Source organism: Alosa pseudoharengus, unplaced genomic scaffold (genome assembly GCF_046254945.1).
Source record: "Alosa pseudoharengus isolate Yale_2024_CS ecotype anadromous, Long Island Sound unplaced genomic scaffold, YU_APseudo_1.1 YU_APseudo_1.1_scf_12, whole genome shotgun sequence".
In the NCBI taxonomy this organism is placed as follows: Eukaryota; Metazoa; Chordata; class Actinopteri; order Clupeiformes; family Clupeidae; genus Alosa; species Alosa pseudoharengus.
The window spans coordinates 7,068,454-7,088,474 of record NW_027468587.1 but is presented as its reverse complement, the minus strand read 5'-3'; the positions used below and the strand labels follow the sequence as shown (position 1 = coordinate 7,088,474).

Below are 20,021 nucleotides of genomic sequence, written 5' to 3'. Positions count from 1 at the left end.
CGGAGGGTTGCCGGTTCGATCCCTGACCAGCAGGAACGGCTGAAGTGCCCTTGAGCAAGGCACCTAACCCCTCACTGCTCCCCGAGCGCCGCTGTAGCAGGCAGCTCACTGCATCAGGATTAGTGTGTGCTTCACCCCACTGTGTGTGTGCTGTGTGTGTTTCACTAATTCACGGATTGGGATAAATGCAGAGACCAAATTTCCCTCACAGGATCAAAAGAGTATATATACTTATACTTATTTGCAGGGCTTCTGTGTGATTACCTGACAGTGTGTGCTGTCAGGGACCAGAGGGGGAAATAATCTGTAGGGACAGGATCAGAACACAAAAACCAGGGGTGCAGCGTGTTCCTACATCCCGCAGGGGATAAAGGGAATGGAATGTGGATGCAGCTCTGGACATGTTTCCGGAAGATGGAGGGTGGAGAGGAGGGGGTGGGGTGCAGAGATTGGGATGGTTTGGGCCATCAAACACAGGGCTGACAGGAAAGTTTCAGGGATAGTGTATGTGTGTGTGTGTGTGTGTATGTATGTGTGTGTGTGTGTGTGTGGATGTTGTGTGTTTGTGTATGTCCATTTATGTGTGCGTGCGTGTGTGTGTGCACATGCATGTGTGTGTGCGTGTGTGTGTGTGTGTGTGTGTGTGTGTGTGTGTACAGTGGGACCACCAATGGGTGGTTGAATAGAGTGTTTTCAGTTGTGGAAGAGCATAGTAGAGAAAGGTATGGAGTAGACTGAAAGCCCATCTTTTTCTAAATCACAGATGCAACGATTAAATCAGTGGGTTGGGACACTTGGAAAAACACTGCCATGGGAAAACATCACCCACCTTATGCAAGCACAGGGACTGGGAGAAGTGGCGTGATGATCATGTGATCATAGCCAGCAGCCAGAGAGGTAAAATCACTATAGAAACATGCAGGTACACCTCTGCACTAAGTCTGACAGAGCGACTCATCAAAAGGAAGCTTATCGTATGTTTACAAAAACCTAGTCCCAGAATCACATGATGGGGGCAGTGAATTGGGTTAAATTGCACAAGAGACCTACAGACAATAGACAGAAAACTTCTAAGGAGACCTCCAAAAAAGTATATAACTAACTCAATGTTGTGATTATATAGTATAATTTGTTGTGCTTGGAAATGCAGTCCAGTTCTGCAGGACAGATATGAAGGTGTTTCATACTTTGAAATAAGAACAGACAGATTTAATGTGACATGTTTAAAAAGCTTTTATTAGTTAAGCTCGGGCTTGCATGGTGTAACCCTGCATCATCACAGGAAATGCACTAAAAAGGCAGCATGTGGGGCCACAAAGGGTGTTAACGTTACATCTTACAAAAAATACACACAGCACAGACATACACTGGGTGGTGCATTTGCAGAAGACAAAAGCAGTTCCAGCCTACTCTAACCATTTTGGTTAAACAAATTTGTGCAAATACATGGATGAAATACATAATGCATCTGAGCCCACTCAAAACTAAACGAGACCACAAATTGGTGTCTCTCCTGGAGGTATAGGTTGACGTTGAAATGCGGGATTTTCATCTAATTGACATGTCCTCTTATTGCCCTATAAGGGCAAACCTGGTGGAAAAAAAACTGGTGAAATACCCCAATCCAGGGTGAACATGGTGAACAAGCACACCGGTTTACACCAATGGCCTTTTCCTTGGGGGGGTCAAACAGAGACACTCTTGTGCACTTACAGAGTTTGTATGCTGACAGACAAGGTTAATACTGAGATAGCTGGGGCAACAGTCGTTAAACAGATAGACGAAAGTGAAGGCTTATGCCCAGTAAAAAAAAAAATGGTACCAAGCACAGAAGAGTTCCTCAGCCTCTCCCCACCTTCCCCACATCAGGAGAGCTGAGGCAATACTAAAAGCGCTCCCCCTGTCATGGTTGTTGCTGAGATGTTTGGTTAAGTTCATTGGGGGGAGACCTCCTTGATCTTGTCCATGACGGCCTGGACCTGCTCGCGGAGCTTGGCGGTGAGGGGCTCCACCAGAGTGGACAGCTCGTCGATCTTGCCCTCCAGGGTGGTGCGGAGGTCAGCGGCGGTCTTCTCCAGCTCCTCCTTGATGCTGCCGGCCTGGGACTCGAGCTGGGAGCTCAGCTGCTGGGTCTGGGACTGCAGCATCTCGGACAGGGAACCGAGCCTCTGGGAGGCCCCGTCACGCACCTGGGTGAGGTAGGGCTCCAGGCGCTCACGCACGCTGTCAGCGTTCTGGGTGGCGCGGGACTGAAGTTCCTCCAGGTAGGTGGCGACGGTGCTGCGGGGACAAACCTGGGGTAAACAATCTTGCAGAACTAATTTTTTTTTGTTTGTGTGTGTGTGACTGAGTTTGTGCTTGTGGTTGAGTATCAGTGTCATTGATTGTGTCTTTGAGTGTGTGTGTGTGAGAGTGCGTGTGTTGAGTTTGTGTTTGAGTGTGTCCGTGTGTCTCAGAGGCCACTTACTTGCGGATCATCTCGGTGTCCTTGTCCAGGCGCTTCTTCAGCTTGCGGGTATAGATGTTGACGCGGCTCTGGACGTCACTGGCATTCTGCTCCATCATGGTCTTGAGCTCCTCCAGGTAGTTGAGGGAGCGCTCCTTGGCCTCGTTCATGTCGCCCTGGAGACGGCTGGAGAGCAGCTGCAGGTCCTGGGTCAGCTGGCTGGTGGCGTCTGTGGCATAGGGGCCCAGCTTGTTCTTCAGGTCTTCCCTGTAGACGGTCAGCTCAGCCATGGTGTCAGAGATCAGCGTGCTGGACGAGAGAGAAGGAGAGAGAGAGCCAATCAGTCAGGGTGAGATGAAAGAATCGGACTGTGTAGAAGGATAGGCCAGAACAATGAAAAAAAAAAAACAATGACTATCGTTCTCTTAGCTTCAAGCTCGTCTTCAAGCTTTTATACTCAACATATGTACATTATATATTCTTTGGTGTGCTTATTTCAATGAGTGTTCAGTAGAAAAGAGGCAGTTAAGACAGGGATATTATAATGAATTACCATAATGAATAATTAATTGTTATTTATATTTTAAAAATGGGCACTTTGTATGCTTTATATGCTTATGACAACCAATGAAAATGGCTAGAATTATTTTCCCTGACCAGAGAGGGACACAGCAGGGGAAGTGGGTTAGCTAAGGACACTCACTCAAGCTCTCTTCCCAGCTGGGAGGTCTTGATGTTCTCCACCATGAAGTCAGCCTTGGTGTTCAGCTCGGACACCTGCTGCCAGAAACGGTCCACAGTTTCTTCCCATTTGGCCTGGATTTCCTCCTGGGGCAAGACACGAGCATGGCAGCCTGCAAGGAGAACACGCCAGGGGGGACGATGTGAGTTTTCAGACTCAGCATGATCATGGATCAAACGGTCTCTACTGAGTGCCTGGACGAGTTGTGTAACAAAAGTTTCTTTTTGAAATGTGAAATACATGGTTGAAAAAAGAAAGGGAATTTACCAGTAATGACCGCAAGAGCAAGGATCACTGCAATAGCCCTCATGTTGATTGACAGACAGTACACCTACAAAGCAGAGAAGCAAAGGAACTCTGTGAATACATATAAAAGAGTCTAAACAAACATAACATAAACCAACCATATGATAATAAACAAACATTAATCTTACACTAAAGTACGATAACAATCCAAAGATTTTGCAATACGTTAAAGAAGGACATTTGGAATGTAGGCTAGCCTACTAAAATAATGTGTTTCTTTTTTTTTAATTCTTAGAAACGTATAAGCTACACATCGCAAACATAGTTTCAGTTCTTTCCTTTTAAAGCTATTTCCATGCCACATTTTACTTTTGCAGTCAATAACGTCAACGTGGGTGAACCCCTTAAATTAAAACATCTAAGATCTGTCTTTTTGACAACAACACTATTCCCAACAAAACACAAGTAGACTACTAAAGCGGAATGGATAGCCTACTCCATAAACTAAAGTGAGACGTCTGCTAACTACACAAACTTCTTAAGCTCACCTGAGAAGTCCGGGTTCCTCCGTGATCTGAGAGCGAATCCCCAAGGTATTTTATACCATACTGGGACGGCCCCCGCGTGTGTCACAGCCGGTGAGCACGTGACTTTGCCCATCATATCTCTTGCGAGACCCTATGATAGAGGACCCAACGTGCAAACTGTTGTGAAATACTTCACAAAAGGAACAACAATCCTGTGATTACTCTCTTGGGTATGATTCATGTTGAATCAGGTACCATGTTGTTTTGCTTGATGAAAAAAAAAAAAAAACTCTTTAGTTTTGGTGGTAGGGTGTTTGGCTGTAGTTACCCTTTCAAACCAGTTTTGACCTTAGTTCCAGTTTTTAGTTGAATTTGTGGGCAACGCCCTGGATGGAAAAAAAAGGACGCCAGAAATACAAATGAGACATGGATTATATGGCTTGTGAATGTAGGCTACAGTATTCTCAGGCTATGCAAATTAAACACCTCAGTCTCTTTTTAACTCTGTCTACGGATGTTAGCCACTCCATGCTCCAATAAAACATACTGTACAATAAAGTGGGAGAAAGGAGTGCGATGCTCACAACAAAAGAGGTGAGAGGACGACAGCTGTTATGCAGACATTACATGCCTGGCGCCAAGACTGGCCATCAAAAGAATAGTATTAGCAGTGGCCCGGAGGTAGCCAGCCAACACATCACAGCGCCATCAGACTAGGCGCCCTCCCCCGTTTGACACTTATAATGTTTATAGCCTACGTTGTATTATGTACGTTGCATTATAACATTGCAATCCTAAATGCCCATGCACTCCAAATGTCAGCTTGACAGTCACAGTTATAGAAGAAAGAGTCATTCACACTTGAATTTCCCCTTGAGGATCAATAAAGTATCTATCTATCTATCTATCTATCTATCTATCTATCTACACAAACATGAAGGTTGAAGGCATGAAGGAGTGTCAGGGCAAATACTGATAGTTATCATTTTTCTTTATTTATTTCTTTAGGCAATGGTTGTAGTTTTCCTATTGCAGTTATTCTCCTAAAATTAGCAGAGCATAACTGCAATAGGAAATATGTAATAGTAGGTACATATATATATATATATGTAATAGTAGGTACAGTAATGGATAGTAAGTAACATGACAGTTATTGCTCTGTCTCCGTGGTAAGGAACCTGATAAGAAAAAAATATCACTGCCACATAATACTCAAAGTCTTGTTTTGATTGCCAACTAGGCAGAAAAGGGTGGCTTCTGGGAACAAGTGTACATAAGGACATGTGTTTTATGACTTTATCAGCATTTGATGATCTTAAAGACCCAACTCTCCATGTTTCTTTAACACAATGCGTATTCACATTAAATAAGCGTATCCTGCATGATATATTGATGTAAATGTACATTTTGATGTAAAGGATATTATTTAGGTCATAGAACATATCTGAAAGGTCAAACACCTTGAAGCCACTCAGTCCACTAGATACCTTCTTCTTAAAGGAATGTCAGTGATGACAAGCCATCAATGTTATCACCAGCCAACTCTATCCTTCCACTGATGATCTTTAACCTGTTGTCCAACATGGACCTCTGCTCTCTCTGTCTCCTCTCTTCTTCCCACTGCATTCTCCACTCTTTACCTTCTGAGTGGTCCCTTCAGGTGAAAACTGGGAATGCTTCATGGCTCATGTAATCTTGTGTATTAGTGTCAAGATTTATGTGACTGATATACTATCATGTCCATTTACTGGTAGAGGAATGTGCCTGTAACACTGTAAGCGTATGCCATTTTGAAGCATAAAAGCACAAAAGACCTACAAAAACACTATATAATTACTCATTAAGTTACATGGATTTAGACATTGTATACACTGTAGTAAGCTTAAACAGCAGCAATTAGTTACAGAGACATGACAAGTTAATGCATGTTGAGGTGAACTCTGCTTTACCTCCATAATTAAATGTTAAGCGCATTAGAGTCAGGTCTCATGTGATCAAAATGCCAGTGCACTCTGATTTCAGGCAAGCCAACATGCTGAGGCACAGTGTCCAGCACTGCACTTCACACCCACTTTACCATTACAACACCATCTTACGCTTCCTACCCTTTGTCTTATCTTTGATAATAATAATGCACCTTTTTAAGCATATGAATAAGATAATTAAGCCTTGTCTCCATAGATATAACCCCCCCCCCCCACACACACACACACACTTATATTGGAAATATTTTGTTTATGTGTGTGTTTTGTTGATTTTGTTATTGAAACATTGTGTTGAATTATCATTAAGCATTCTAATGCATTGCACAATCACAAAGCATTTATTCAGGACTACAGGACAAAGATGTTTTAAAAAGTAATGATAGATAAAGGATGGCCTCTCTATATGTTTTACTCAAATGTGCTCCTTGACTGTGCCTTACTGCAGAAAACTCTTCAACGCTCCGGGCAATAGGTGAAAGGTCTGTGGTATCTCTTGACCAGAAGTAATCCCAGGCCTTTCATCAAGCCTGTATGCATTAGCATACACTCTGAGGTTTGTGGTTTGGCCTCTGATAGCGTCAGATATCAGGGGACTTGCTTTTACCCTACTTTACTCACTGACTTCATCTCCACCAAAGATGGTAGGTCAGAGGTCACTCAGCTGTTCAACTGGCTGATGAATAAGTCATCTGTGAAGTAGTCATCTGTGTCTGACTCAACTGTTTTCAAGTTGGCTAACTTCTCTGAAAGGGCAGTTGAGACAACTTTCGTTTGTTTGTGCTGGGAAAAAAATGAGAACTGCGGTTAGCTTTGTTGCTGGCTCAGCAGATTGTATTTTATGCTCTTCACTTATGAATCCTGAAGTCAAGGCTTGGATTATTTTATTTGATATGTGGTTGTATCTGTGTAGTAATTTAACCTGTGTCAAATATTTATAAAAAAAACTTCAGAAATACATTCAGAAGAAAATTTCCATTCAGAAATGTATTACATCTGACTGGATAAATGTTCAGGGTACGAGGTGCTCAACCAGCCAATTACCCCCAGAGCAACAGTCAGAAATGACTGCATGGTGTCTGCTATTGTGTCATGTTTGAAGAGGTCTTAACATCATTTGTTGTTGTTGTTATTAGGTTGGTGTGTCATTTTTTGTGTCAGTGCTTTAGCTCGCAGATGTGCCAATTTATAACTCTTTACAGTGACAGACGCAAAGAAACAGGTCCTCACAGGAAACTTGGATATGTGTGAGCCTGTGAGAGCTGGCACACAGGATCCTCTGGCCCTCCACCCCAAGGGATGGTGTTAGTGGCACGTGAGAGCGGTGGAGTTTGTCCTTGAATGAGAATGCGTGGGAGAACACAGATGGGGGGTGGGGGGGTCTGGATGGTGGTGGTGGAAGGATGAAGGGATTCGAATGCTTTTTAAGTTTGGTACACCACGGGAGCAACTCCAGACATGTTCCTGCCGGAGACTGTATGGCGTGATTAGTGTGTGAGCTGAGGTGTGAGATCGCATTTGGAAAGAGAAGACAAATGGAAGATGACAGGTCACCCATTGTGTATGGATGAGGGGTGGGCGGAGGAGCAACACACACACACACACACGTACACACACACACACACACACGTACACACACACACACACACACACACACACACACACACACACACGTACACACACAAACACACACACACACACACACACACACACACAGAGGGGGGGAGGGATAGGCACAATGCATACAAACAAACAAACATGCCCAGATACGCATATATACACACAATCACACATACTCACAGAAACACACTCAGTTTGCAAGTACACACACATATGCAAGCACAAACACAGATATGGAGGAAAAACACAGTGATGTGTGCACACATATAGCTGTGTAGTTAGTATGTAATGTTTACATTTTACTATGTAAACTTTTTCCTCTCAGACAAATACACCACATACATTGTAATGCATTTGTTTATTTTTAAAGGTTAAAAGTTGAGGTTAAAGTTGACTCAAAAGTTAAAGTGAAGGTTAAACTTTTCACTTATTTTGCCAATTACTGGATGTCCTTTGACATTGTAACGATAGTATGGAAAATCACCAGTAGATGGCAGAACCTCCATCCTGAAAAGTCGTTCCCCTCACCATCTTCCAAACCAGGGGATATTCAACTCATTGTTAGACTGTTTCTTTCTTTCCAGGAAGATTCTTTAAACTAAGTTCATGCACTTTACTTCTAATAGGTTTTCTCAACATATAATACTTAATAATACTTGGTCCACTCATTTAAAAACAACCTGGACTGACAATTGGTAAAATGCTGCTGCATGAATGGTCTCAGTTAACTGAAAGTGGATACAAATATTTCTTCAGATTGTGTGAGCACTGAATATAATAAACACTGATTTAGTTTGTGTGAGCAGCGTTCAATTTCAAAAAGCAGTCAGTCGGTGAGGGACTATGTGACATACCACACATGTCGGAAAATGGTCATTTGAAGCATCTGGTGCCCTGCTGTAAATGAGGAAAAAGAAAAGAGCTTTTCAAACTGTGAGCCAATGTTTCATTAAGTCACTGTTGCAGTTGTAGTGTCTTTAGAGTTATGTGGAGTGAAGAGTGGCTGTTTAGGCTAGACTGGTTGGTCACCCCTGATATAGCGTATGCATGTTTTAGTAAAAAATATTGATATTTGGTGCTATCAAATTGATACTGTATCAACCATCTGCTGATATGGTATTTCAATTTTCAATATTTTGTACCATCCTTATTTGGCAGTGACTGGGAATCTTGTTGTGGTTGTTCAACTCACAACAAGGCAAAGTAGACGGAATAAAAGGACTTGGTCAACATTCGCTGGCATTCTCTAAGACTTCCAACATGGCAACCAGGCATGATGCCACTTTCTAAAGGAACAAATTGCTACTGCCTCTGCCAGGGAATGTAAAATGTAAAAATGTAAATGTGATTGATTACATCTAATGGATAAACATATATTGTTAAAATAAATGTGGAGTCTTTAAGATCATCAAATGCTGATACAGAGAGACGGAGAGAGAGAGAGTACAAGTAAGAAGGTGGCATGGTTTACATTTGGTCAATGTTGACTCTCTGACAACAGCATTGATGAAGGCACTTTATTTTCAAACATTAGTGCTACAATCTGGGGGCACGATTTAAAGATGCCCTCTAAGTTTTTAATCAATTGACATGGATTTAAAGCTAAATGGGTGGTGGAAGACACATTCAAAATGAGCAGAATATCCATCCTGTTACACAATAAAATGCAAACACTTAAACAACAACATGTGTCCTACCATAGTGTAGACTTTGAATTGATGGATCAAAATCAAGCATACAAATTGATCTAGTCACTGATTTGCTTCAACTGATTTGACAACCTACAATAAGCGTTTATCAATTGATCATGTCATCCTGCTGATCCCGCTAGATTGACACCTCCCCACCCAAATTTCAAAAGGCTTGCTATGGCCCTGCAACAAACATCAGCACATTTTTGTACAGAATTGTAAAGTTACCACATCCAGTCAGCATGCAGAAAACAATATAATTAAGATCTTACTGTATTTCAACAAGAATCTTCACAATATGGACTTGTACATATTACAATGATTAAGTAACACATTATGGAAGTAATCACAAAAAGTACATTTAAAAGCTATTACATCCCTAGATTTGACACACACAAAAATGATAAAAAGCTCTACTTTATTCCTTACCTATTTTCTTGCTACCTTATTAATTTACAGTATATAAGCATTAAGCATTTGTAAATCAATTGCCAAAAGCATCGTTTGTTGTGAAAAGCATTGTTAGCTTATTGTCAAATGTACATCAACAACTGTTCACACATTCTAAACAACCCCACAAGTATTCTAACAGTTTAGCCTAAGTAATATGAAAGTAAACCTACACATCACTTCATTACCAAGAATATATACCCAGAAAGAGTTAATCATTCAACCAGTATACAGTATAAAAGGCTTTGAGTTTACTTCTGTGGATACAGCCGTGCTGTAGGCCTACAGTACACTACATGTATGACCATTGTTGTTTGTTACTTCAGATGTCTCTCGGCAGCACGGGTCATGTTACCAAAACAGTGTTTCAAATAGTATCACTGCATTATCATTATTTACTCATCACTGAGTAAATCTATGTCAAAAAATGATTATGTCTTATTAAATAATTCACAGAAGCAGGAATTGAAATAACTTTATCATCCAGTCTCCCATAAATTTAATTCCAGGGGAGCAAACACTCAAAATGAAAATCTTTACTTCAAGTCCCTTTGCATGAAAGTGTCTGCTAAAAGTATAATTACCGTAAATAGATTACCTGTATGTTTGTTTATGTCTTTACCTGCACCAGTGCTTGAAAACATGGTAGGTCAGGTCAGGTATAGTCAATGCAAAAATCTGTTTCAAAACTTTGGTGCAGCATGACTGGCTGGGCGGTGACAAAATGCGAGTCATTCTCACGGTGCATACACTGTCCGCAGACCATATCCACCGAAGTATACTCAGGCCATTACATTATCAATTAACAGTTGAGATTTGATGACAGTGATCCGATGATCACACACTTAAAGACAAGATCAAGATCATCACCAGCACTACTGGAGAGAAGGACATCTTGGAGCAGGCACTACAAAAAATGTCCTCGCATCTTTTGAAAACAAAGAAATATATTGGAAAATATGTTACATAGCCATTGTTATAATATTACGATATTATCATTCTGATAATGCAGAACAAAACACAGAAGTGGCTTATTATTTCACCTCTCATCCTCTGTAGTGGAGCTGCCCTCCTCTGTAGTCACTGTTGTGCTGTGATTGGATTTAGACACAATGAGAAATTAAAATACAAACATACAGTTTGGTTACTAAAGTTTAGCTACAGTAAAGTGCATTTGTGTTCATGAAATAGTGCTGCTAGCTCTTGTTGTGCTGTGATGGTATGCATATGCTCAAAGCGTACACTTCCCCGAAGATGTCTATTTGAAACCATTGAAACTTTACCACCACAAATAAACTAATCAAGGACTTAAAGAGTTTTTTGATGATAAATGATGTCTATTCTGCAATCTTATTTTTCATTCAGTGCAGATTTCATTGTGGGCATATTATGTATTACAACACATTTTAATTACCTGTCACCTCCTGTGGTGGCAGTTGAAGTTGTGGAACTATGAGGCAAAATGATTATTGGAAAATATGAGATACAGAAACGTACATTAAATAACGAGATGTACTGCAGCGGTACATAATATGACTGTGGCATGGTGTGGCCACGTACTATGCAAACTAATCACTCTGGCACACTATGGTAAATATAGACATACCACAAAGCTGTATGTAAAAGGACTGCCGCATAATGGAAAATGTATACTAGAGTTATGCTGATACAGATGTGCATTTGGGTGTCACCAAAGAATACTTGTATGTTGTTGCAGACTTGTCTTTGTAGGTAGTGCACACAAGTTTGTGACCTTGCAGAGAATATGAGGATGAAAGTGGCTATAAAACACAATGTGTTTTTGTCCACAAATTTAACCTTTTCTGAAATGTACATGTATATGTATACCTGAGCAAGAATTTGAGTTTTAACAATCACTGAATCATTTCAACATTAAAACTTGGGGTTTACAGGAGTGCAGTTGATAAGTATGCTTTATTTTCTTGGAATAATATGGCATCACCAAGCGTTGGTCACATGATCTACCTTTATGCGGTACATGTAGTTTGTCCTCATTATAAGTGCACTCCTATAGTTTGGACACAGTTCTAAGAAAATGTACTGTACGTGGTATGACATAGGGGTAGATGTACATATGCAGCATAAACATTGACTTTGTTAGTCTGCAGAAAGTGCCCACTGTACTGTGCTTCCCCATATTATGTGGAATTTACTGAGCATTAGTTTCATCAGGTAAATGGTGTTTGTTACTGCCCTAAACCCGTAATTTACAGTTGAATCAAAATATAGTTTCTCTACCTTGTGTTGATTTTGCATGGAGATGACTGATTTCGAAGGAGATATGAAATGTCTAAAGGAAGAGATGTAAATATTAAACACTATCTCATGATGCTAATAATAAAACTGTGTAGATATTCTGTAAAATGCTTGTTACCTTGTATGTCATAGAGAAGAAACAAGTCCCCTCCCTTTAAGAAGGATCTTCTACTAAGTCTCTCTAGGTTCATCCAGCTTCTCCAGCCGTAGCCCAAATTAACATACAGAGGTTCACCACTCTCATCTGTTCCTACATATGTTCCATTTAAACGAGGGTTGTACCAACACTTTGGTGCTGCAAATGGGGAAAAACACTTTACGTCATTTAATATGTTTCGTGTTACATCCAAACATTCAATAAGGCCTTCCAGTGAAGTACATGTGAAAATCGTCCATTTCTATCAGAAGTAGAAAAAAGAAAAAGTATAAACACTTGCACATGCCTATAATAAATAACATTTCAAAGGCCTTGTAGCCTTTGCACAGCAAATGAACTTAAATAACTTATGATGGTTAACTGTGCAACATTATCCATCATTTTCAATGTTATGATTTGTATTGAGGGTTGTGCCTCTTTTACCATAGAAATTTGCTGAATCCGTGGTGAAGCTGAATTGGTTGGACATGCGTTGCCTAATGTCAGGGGTCTGGTCCAGGGCAAGTAAAGTCATCTGCCTCCACTGCAGAGGCCACTGAAGCTGGTCATCAAAATCCCCAGACACCAGGCGAATATATGCAGACATTACTGGATTGTTAAGTTTCAGAAACATCTGGTACCTATAGCCATCACTGGTATAGTATGTTGGACTGTATATATATGTGAGGTGCACTGGTGTTCAGAAGTTGTTTGAAGTTCCTGATCTGCCATGTCTGATGAGGGCATTCAGTCTCTGACAGGTTGATGTCATCCACAGAGAACCCACCGCTGGACTTGTCTGTTCCTTTGCGGGCCTCAAACTCCACCCGGAAGGTCTTAGTGGCATTCAGAGGAACATAATGGAGTTGCCAATAATCAGCTGGAGAACCTAAGAGAGGAAGAGGTCTCTGATTTGGTTCAGACTTAACTACAATGATATATGTAACCAGCATTCTTACCTCCACCTAGGAGGATATGTTAATCTGTAAGCAGGATTATTGTATGCAAAAACAACTGGCCTAATTTTCAAGATACTTGAAAAAAAAAAGTACAAAAATGCAGCATGTCCCAAGAACCCAAAGAATTGTGGACTGGATTCAAATCCATATGTAGTTTAAAGTGCTTGTTCCCTTTTAACTTATTCTTGCATTTGTTTTGCATTTATAATTCAATAAGCAATTACAGAGGCCTCACCTGTAACCTGGCCCATGAGTCTGCGAGTTCCCATGGTGTCATTTTCACTATCAAACTCAGTCATCCAGATGTTGAGCTGATCCGTTTCATTCCCACTATTGTAATAGAAGAACTCAAGGCACTGGATATGGGCAGTTCTTCTAGGAATCAACCTCCTGGTCTGCAGTGTGGTGAATTCCCCTTGTCCTACTGTTGTGTTGGCATACATGAAAAAGCTGGAATCTATTTTTTAAACAAACAAAAAATCTTGTTTTTAAACATGCAAATCAAACAACAGAATGATATGGTAATATGAAATGCTGCAGTTTATACAACAGTTAGATCCAGTCAAACTATTTATTGATTCTGATTATTAGTTTACTTTTTTTAAAGCAACGTACGTCTCTCGAGTGGTGTGTCGTTGCTTGGGAACGGTAAACACCAAGGCTAAGATTAGAACTATCAAAAATCAAAACGGACAAAGGATGAACTAACAAAATAAACAATATAATACACAATCTTGTTTCTTGTATAACTTTCTAACCGGTTACCATTTAGAGGAGAGGCCTTGGAACACTGGAACAGGAATGAAAAAATAATGTTTTTGCTAAGAACGAACCAAAATTAAATTCATTCTGTTTTCAGTCCCTGATTCTATGCGAGTAGTACTTGCTGCACTAACATGCCCTATACTGCAAAATTTTTAACACATGTGGCGTGTGTGTACAGGGACAACACACGTGTCAAATTTAACAAAATAGATGTGACTGAATAGATAAAGCTTGACTGAAATATGCTATCGTAAAACCATTTACTTGTTTTAGAAATGAGATCAGAGGATTCACTTCCCTGTTATGTAGGCTAGGCTAGCAACACACACTGGAGAGCAACACACCCTGGAGAGTTTTATCATTAGTGTGCTAGCTTAAGCTAGCACACTAGTGTTGTTCTTGAGTTCTCTATGTTCTTGTTCTTCTTCTTGTTCTTCTTCTTATTACTAATGTACTTGCTTAAAGGTTGTATCAGCGATTTCAGGCCCAAAAAAGGCCCAAATGTAAATGATCACATTCATCTAATATTTCCTAACGATCCACTAGCTGCCTGCCCCATAAGCAGCCCGTTAAAAAAAATGCGTCTCTGTAGGCAGCCTAGGCTCTGAGATCTGTACACAAAAACAATTGCTACCAAGGGTTGGCAACCCACTCAAAGGCAAAATAAAGTGTTTCAACCAATAACCGACGAGATGCGCGTTTAGGAGAGTTTTAATTGCACGGGAGGGAGGGGGAGGGAGTAGCGAGCTAGCTCTCTGTTTTGTTTGAACATCAATAGAAGTGACGTATCCCCGCTATCGCTGATACAACCTTTAAGCAAGGCACACTATTGTTCTTCTTCAGTTCCCTATCTTATTAGTGTGCATGATTAAGCACACAACATTGCAAAGCAATCACACACAAGACATTTAGTGCCATTTAGCCTCTAGGAGGCACTACAAAAACCAGGCAACACAAAAGTTAGAGGAAGGAAGTGAAGTGTTTGCCTGTCACAACCAAATAAAATCGGCGGCATAGCCACCAAACAGGAAGTATGTAATATCTCAGGAATGCTTTCGTGTATCAAAACCAAACTTGGTACATGTACAAGGACTTGCACAAAATTATGTGACGGCATGGTCTCATACAAATCAGATGACCCCCAGTTCATGGCGAATTCTGACGACAAAGAAGTTACGTCATTTCACAAGTTATGGGTTATCACAACGTACAACAGGAAGACACGATTAGCCTTCGACCGGACCTCACTGTTGTATAATGTACAATATTCAGAAGACGAGACCTTATCTTACACATTATGCCACTCAACCTCTTGTGCAGGCCAAGGTTCTTTCCAAACTGGACTATTGCAGTGCATTGTTAGCTGGCCTACCTGCTTCTATAGCTAGACCACTGCAGATGATGACATGCAGTGGCAACATATTGATTTTGCAAAATTACTTCAGCCATTAGGTTATACACAGGGGTGGGCTATACATGGGAATGCATTTGTTTTCTTATTTCTGAATTAAAGCACAATCTAATTCAGTCATGTAGACTTCTCTATGGCTGAATCCCAAAGTGAGCCCTGAGGACTAAGGACTGAACACTCACAGACTTAATTGATCTCAGATGCTAAGTGAGTGATTGTGTGATGCCACATGGGCTCAGATAGGTATAAATGGGATTGAGACAGCACTTCACGAGATCACGTTACCTTGGCAAAGTTTAATAACAAAGATACACGTTCCGTGGTTGTGTGTCGTGCAGTTGTTTACCTTTGTAATTTCTGGATTTCCCTATGGTCTCCGTGGTAAACATCACAATGCTTTGAACTGTGGGTAATTCCCTTTGGTGAGTCTGCACTGATGCAGACCGATGCAAACTCACCGAAAGGGCTCGGTAAGTGTGTACTCACGCCCTTTGAAAATGCAACATTGGGACAGCGCTAAGCCCTTACGAATTTCGCAAGAACACGCATCAAAGTCTGTGAGTCTGGACTTTGGGATTGGGCCCATGTGTAAGTGTATTTAGGACATTTGCAAGGTAAAAGTAATTGTGAGACTTTTTTATGGTGAGAAAGAAAATTATGTACTGAAGTGTGAAGATAAAAGTGGCATGTGAATGATTTTTTTTCTTTAAGTAAAATAATGTTCAATGTAAAATAGTATGTGTGTATGCATGTTTTATGTGCATGTGTGAGCTCTTCATATGTATGTGTGTGTGTGTGTGCGCGTGTGCGTGTGTGTTTGTGTGTGAAAAAATAGCGTATGCAAGCTTCTGCAGGAAAAAGTATAATATCAGGGTATCTGCACATTTTCCAAGTGCAAATTGAAAGACTTTTAAGACCTTTTCAAGACATCTAAATGAAAAAAAAATAAGTATACTACGGCAAAAAGATACATACGACAACTTAAAACTGTTTTATGCAATTTTTTTCCCTACTAATTTTAACCCCCACCCAATTTTGGATGTCTACAGAAGTTACCAAATATATTTTGACGAAAGAAAAATAATTGTGTGTGAATTACCTTCACAGCTATAAATGCCCAATTTTAGGGTCTGGGCTGCTTGCTTTTGAAGCTGGCAGTACATATTCGGTTGTGTTTACTGGCTGAGGCTGACTGTTCTTCACCTGCGTCTGTAGTAGCCTAGGCTACTTGCCAAAGACATGTGCACTGGACTGGATTCCCTTCAATATTTTAGAAAAGTTAGACTAAGCTATTTAAATAGGCCTACTTTATATAATTTACTATGTGCATCTATTAACCCATATGCAGCAAATTAAAGTTACAGTTGTATACCAGTTGTATCTAAACCAACCAAAGCTTGACCGAAACATCGTAAAACCATTGACTTTAATTTAAATTAATTAAGAGACAGGTCCTCCTCGCATGATCCTGCTGAAAACTGCTGGTTTTATCTCAAGCACGCACGTATTATGAACGCATGTTTTTTTTTATGTAGCCAGTCGCCGACATTCAAAAAATATGCAGTTATATTTCACAACTTTTGCGAAGTAGGCCTACTGGCAAACGCTGGCAAGCAAGCTGCTGACAGATATTACAGGTATTATAACTTAGACAGATATTTTCTTCCCTAGGCTAGGCCAGCAACACACGCTGGAAAGATGCAACCAGATCAACTTAACATGTACAGTATTTCCTCCTGACTGCGAAAATGTTTGTTTTCTTTTTCGGTCAGTCCGGGGTTCCTTCATAAATTGCGCAGCAAATTATCAGACGAGTGACAGAAGCACTGCACATAATTTGACCAGCAGTCTTTGCGTCCATAGTTTGTGAAACGATTCTGCGTCCGAGCAAAGATTCTAGATGCCCAGCGCAACTACAAACAGGAGGACAAATGCGCGTCCGGCTTGAAGCTGCGCCGGACGCCGGACAGGGCTTTTCAAATCCATATGTCTGGCCTAAATTCGAATTCTTTCTCCCGCTCACGTAGGCTACCTGCGTATCTCAGGCCTCGGCTACACCATGAAAATGTCAGGCATATTTGTACATACTATATTATTACCGTTTTCACATCTTAAACCACACCCGTGAAAACCGTGCATTTTAATTACACGAAACGGGATGGAGACATTTTACTCGCTCTCTTGCACTCGCTGGCGGTCCCATACGCAAATTTAATAGCTCCCTTTCGAATATTCAAGACATCCCAGACAATTTAAGACTTTTTTAGGCCTTAAAACCTGAAAGTTGTATTTAAGACTTTTTAAGGATCCGCGGGAACCCTGTAGTATATGTGCAAGCTTTTCAGGTCTATGGGCAAGCTCTCTTGATATAAGGCCAATCAGCTGCCCCACAAGAGTTGCAAGAGTTGTATTATTGGCAAGTTTTGTTCATTTAAGCAATATGACACGAGTGGGAGTCACAGCTGTAATTCGGCTGTAGGTACAAGGCCGAAGGCAATAACAGCCATGGGGATATCCTTACCAACCCCACTCCCACTCCTGTCATATTTCTTTTATACAACAGTTCCATTGGCAACTAATTACAGTGCATGAAAATGCACTGTTCTGTTATCCGAAGTCTTCTTCTTATTCTTTCCACCAAATTTTTGCGTCTAATTCAGCTTCAACCGTTTAACATAGAAACTCCATTCAAACTTGTAACGTAGGTCTTGAAAAGGATACTTGAGGAATGTATTTTTCATTTTTGTAAACTTTATGCTTTTTGAGATATTAATATAAACTAGAAAAGCATTTCCTGAAGGAAATACAGTGCATGAAAATGCAAAAAATATGATGTAAAATATCATACAGAGTAAAAACAAACTATATTGGTTGCTAGGTAGATGAGGTTTAATATAGTTGGAATGACTAAACAGTTAAATAGGTGGATAGTTTAAATGGTTAAATTATTTAGGTAGATAGTTGACGATAACTGACACTTGGAATGGCTCTAATGTTTGCTAGCAGTTATGCTAACTATGTTAACAAAGATAATAATGTTAACCAAGTTACTATGCTAACTAGCATGCTAACAATGTTAAAATGCTAACCATGTGACTTAGCTAACCTAGCTAATCATTTTAGTAGTTATGCTAACTATTTTAACTAGCATGCTAACTATGTTAACCATGTTACTTAGCTAACCTAGCTAATCATTTTCAGCAGTTATGCTAACTATGCTAACTAGCATGCTAACATACTAGCATGCTAACTATGCTAACCATGTTACTTAGCTAACTTAGCTAATCATTTTTAACAGTTTTGCTAAAATGCTAACTAGTATGCTAACATGCTAGCATGCTAACTATGTTACTTAGCTAACTTAGCTAATCATTTTTAGCAGTTATGCTAACTATCATAACTAGCATGCTAACATGCTAACTATGCTAACCATGTTACTTAGCTAATCATTTTTAGCAGTTTTGCTAAAAATGCTAACAATGTTAGCAATGCCAAAGATCCTTAATATACAAAGATAAAGCAGCACAGGCTTCTACAATGGAATGGAATTGTACACAGTTCCTGCCTCCTAAAAAGGCGTGGTCAGAATGCGCTGACGCTACCTCGTTGATGAAAACGTCAAATATTTTTCATTTTCGCGCCTCTCTCTTGCTGTGACCAACTGGAGCTGGCCTGGGTGACTGAATTTGGTACATCGTCGTGGCAAGATGTGGTCTGATTTCCAGGTAAGTGGCAGTTTGAAATGTGGCAAGGTATTTGTGATTAGTCTGTGTCAGTGTAACGAGTTATCTATGTAGTAAAATGTCTGCGGAGTTTAGGTAATAACATTATTATTATCTCGTGTCGCCGTCATGAATGTTAGCTCATTGAGGAGTAACGTTAGTTGACGTTAGCTAGCTAACCATCTGATACCGATAGCAGAGCTAGCTGAGGCACTAGCTACCAGATTAATTTGGTAGTTAGGCTACAAAGATAATTTACGAACCTGATATTTGCTCTACCTAAATCGGCATCACTATAGCTTGTGGATCGATCAGATCTACTGCAAGCGACATTGATTTAGCAGTTTTGAAATGTGTTTAGTTGCTATTAAAAAATGAGTAGCTACCGTATGTACACAGTTGTTGGTGCACTGAATTTTATTATCAGCCTAGCGTAGCAGCTAGTGAAACATTTAGTTTTACGCCATATTCTCTGTCTGTCCTTGATGACGCGACGATTTTCTCTACTGATCTCTGCCCCGATCCTGCACATTACATATTTTGTATTAAGTTTGTCTCTGATGGCAAATGTGTAGTCAGGGTGGCGCTCAACGATTGTGTTGAATAACGTTACATCAGTTGTGAGTAGTTTTTCTCGGATGGTCTTGCACAGACCCTTATCAAGCAGCACTAAAATGAACGTCATGTTTGCTAATTCTCTCCCCAGTTGTTGGACGAGCAGAAGGACGCTATGGATGGTGAGGATGAACCCGCGATGACAGGGAGGAATGAACTTGAACCTGTGTTATTCAGAGGATAAGTCAATGCTATGTACTGTGTTCTGTAACTGTCCGCTCTTGTGGCCATTCAAATGTATAGGGCAATTCCACGCAAAACTGTAACATCCATAACACCAACACAATGCCATGGTATTTAGTTGCCATTATGGATGTGACAGTTTTGCGTGGAATTGCCCTATACAAGTTACAGACTTTCAAAGTTAAACATATCAAATATAATTTCATATAGGCTACTAACAATCAGACCTGAAGACTTCATGAAACACTA

General features: G+C 40.4%; 2 protein-coding genes across 3 annotated transcripts; both read right to left on the bottom strand.

Moving 5' to 3' along the window:
• Window positions 1-1,218: 1,218 nt before the first annotated feature.
• apoeb (apolipoprotein Eb) lies at window positions 1,219-4,026 on the bottom strand. The gene is made up of 5 exons (XM_076279932.1): window positions 3,983-4,026; window positions 3,456-3,519; window positions 3,150-3,300; window positions 2,468-2,755; window positions 1,219-2,280 (listed from the first exon to the last, which is right to left on the bottom strand). The coding sequence occupies exons 2-5, from the start codon at window positions 3,496-3,498 to the stop codon at window positions 1,935-1,937; spliced, it is 828 nt and encodes a 275-aa protein (XP_076136047.1). The 5' UTR covers window positions 3,499-3,519; window positions 3,983-4,026; the 3' UTR covers window positions 1,219-1,934.
• A 5,040-nt stretch (window positions 4,027-9,066) lies between these two features.
• Window positions 9,067-13,450, bottom strand: LOC143118818 (meprin A subunit beta-like). Of its 2 annotated transcripts, XM_076279935.1 has the most exons (7): window positions 13,312-13,450; window positions 12,562-13,006; window positions 12,100-12,276; window positions 11,964-12,015; window positions 11,119-11,154; window positions 10,748-10,795; window positions 9,067-10,632 (listed from the first exon to the last, which is right to left on the bottom strand). In XM_076279935.1, the coding sequence occupies exons 2-7, from the start codon at window positions 12,749-12,751 to the stop codon at window positions 10,542-10,544; spliced, it is 594 nt and encodes a 197-aa protein (XP_076136050.1). In that variant the 5' UTR covers window positions 12,752-13,006; window positions 13,312-13,450; the 3' UTR covers window positions 9,067-10,541. The 2 variants fall into 2 exon arrangements, with proteins under 2 accessions (XP_076136050.1, XP_076136051.1); XM_076279936.1 differs by lacking the exon at window positions 11,119-11,154.
• Between the last annotated feature and the right edge of the window lie 6,571 nt (window positions 13,451-20,021).

Bases quoted from the DNA above. Each gene is read 5' to 3' on its own strand.
- LOC143118818 (XM_076279935.1), bottom strand. From the start codon at position 12,751: ATGTTTCTGAAACTTAACAATCCAGTAATGTCTGCATATATTCGCCTG. The intron at 12,277-12,561 runs GTAAAAGAGGCA...CCCCATTTGCAG, and splicing joins GGATTCAGCAAATTTCTATG to CACCAAAGTGTTGGTACAAC. The intron at 10,796-11,118 runs GTAATTAAAATG...ATCCAATCACAG, and splicing joins GCCACCACAGGAGGTGACAG to CACAACAGTGACTACAGAGG.
- apoeb (XM_076279932.1), bottom strand. From the start codon at position 3,498: ATGAGGGCTATTGCAGTGATCCTTGCTCTTGCGGTCATTACTG. The intron at 2,756-3,149 runs GTGAGTGTCCTT...TCTCTCGTCCAG, and splicing joins CAGCTGGGAAGAGAGCTTGA to CACGCTGATCTCTGACACCA. The intron at 2,281-2,467 runs GTAAGTGGCCTC...TTGTCCCCGCAG, and splicing joins GACACCGAGATGATCCGCAA to CACCGTCGCCACCTACCTGG.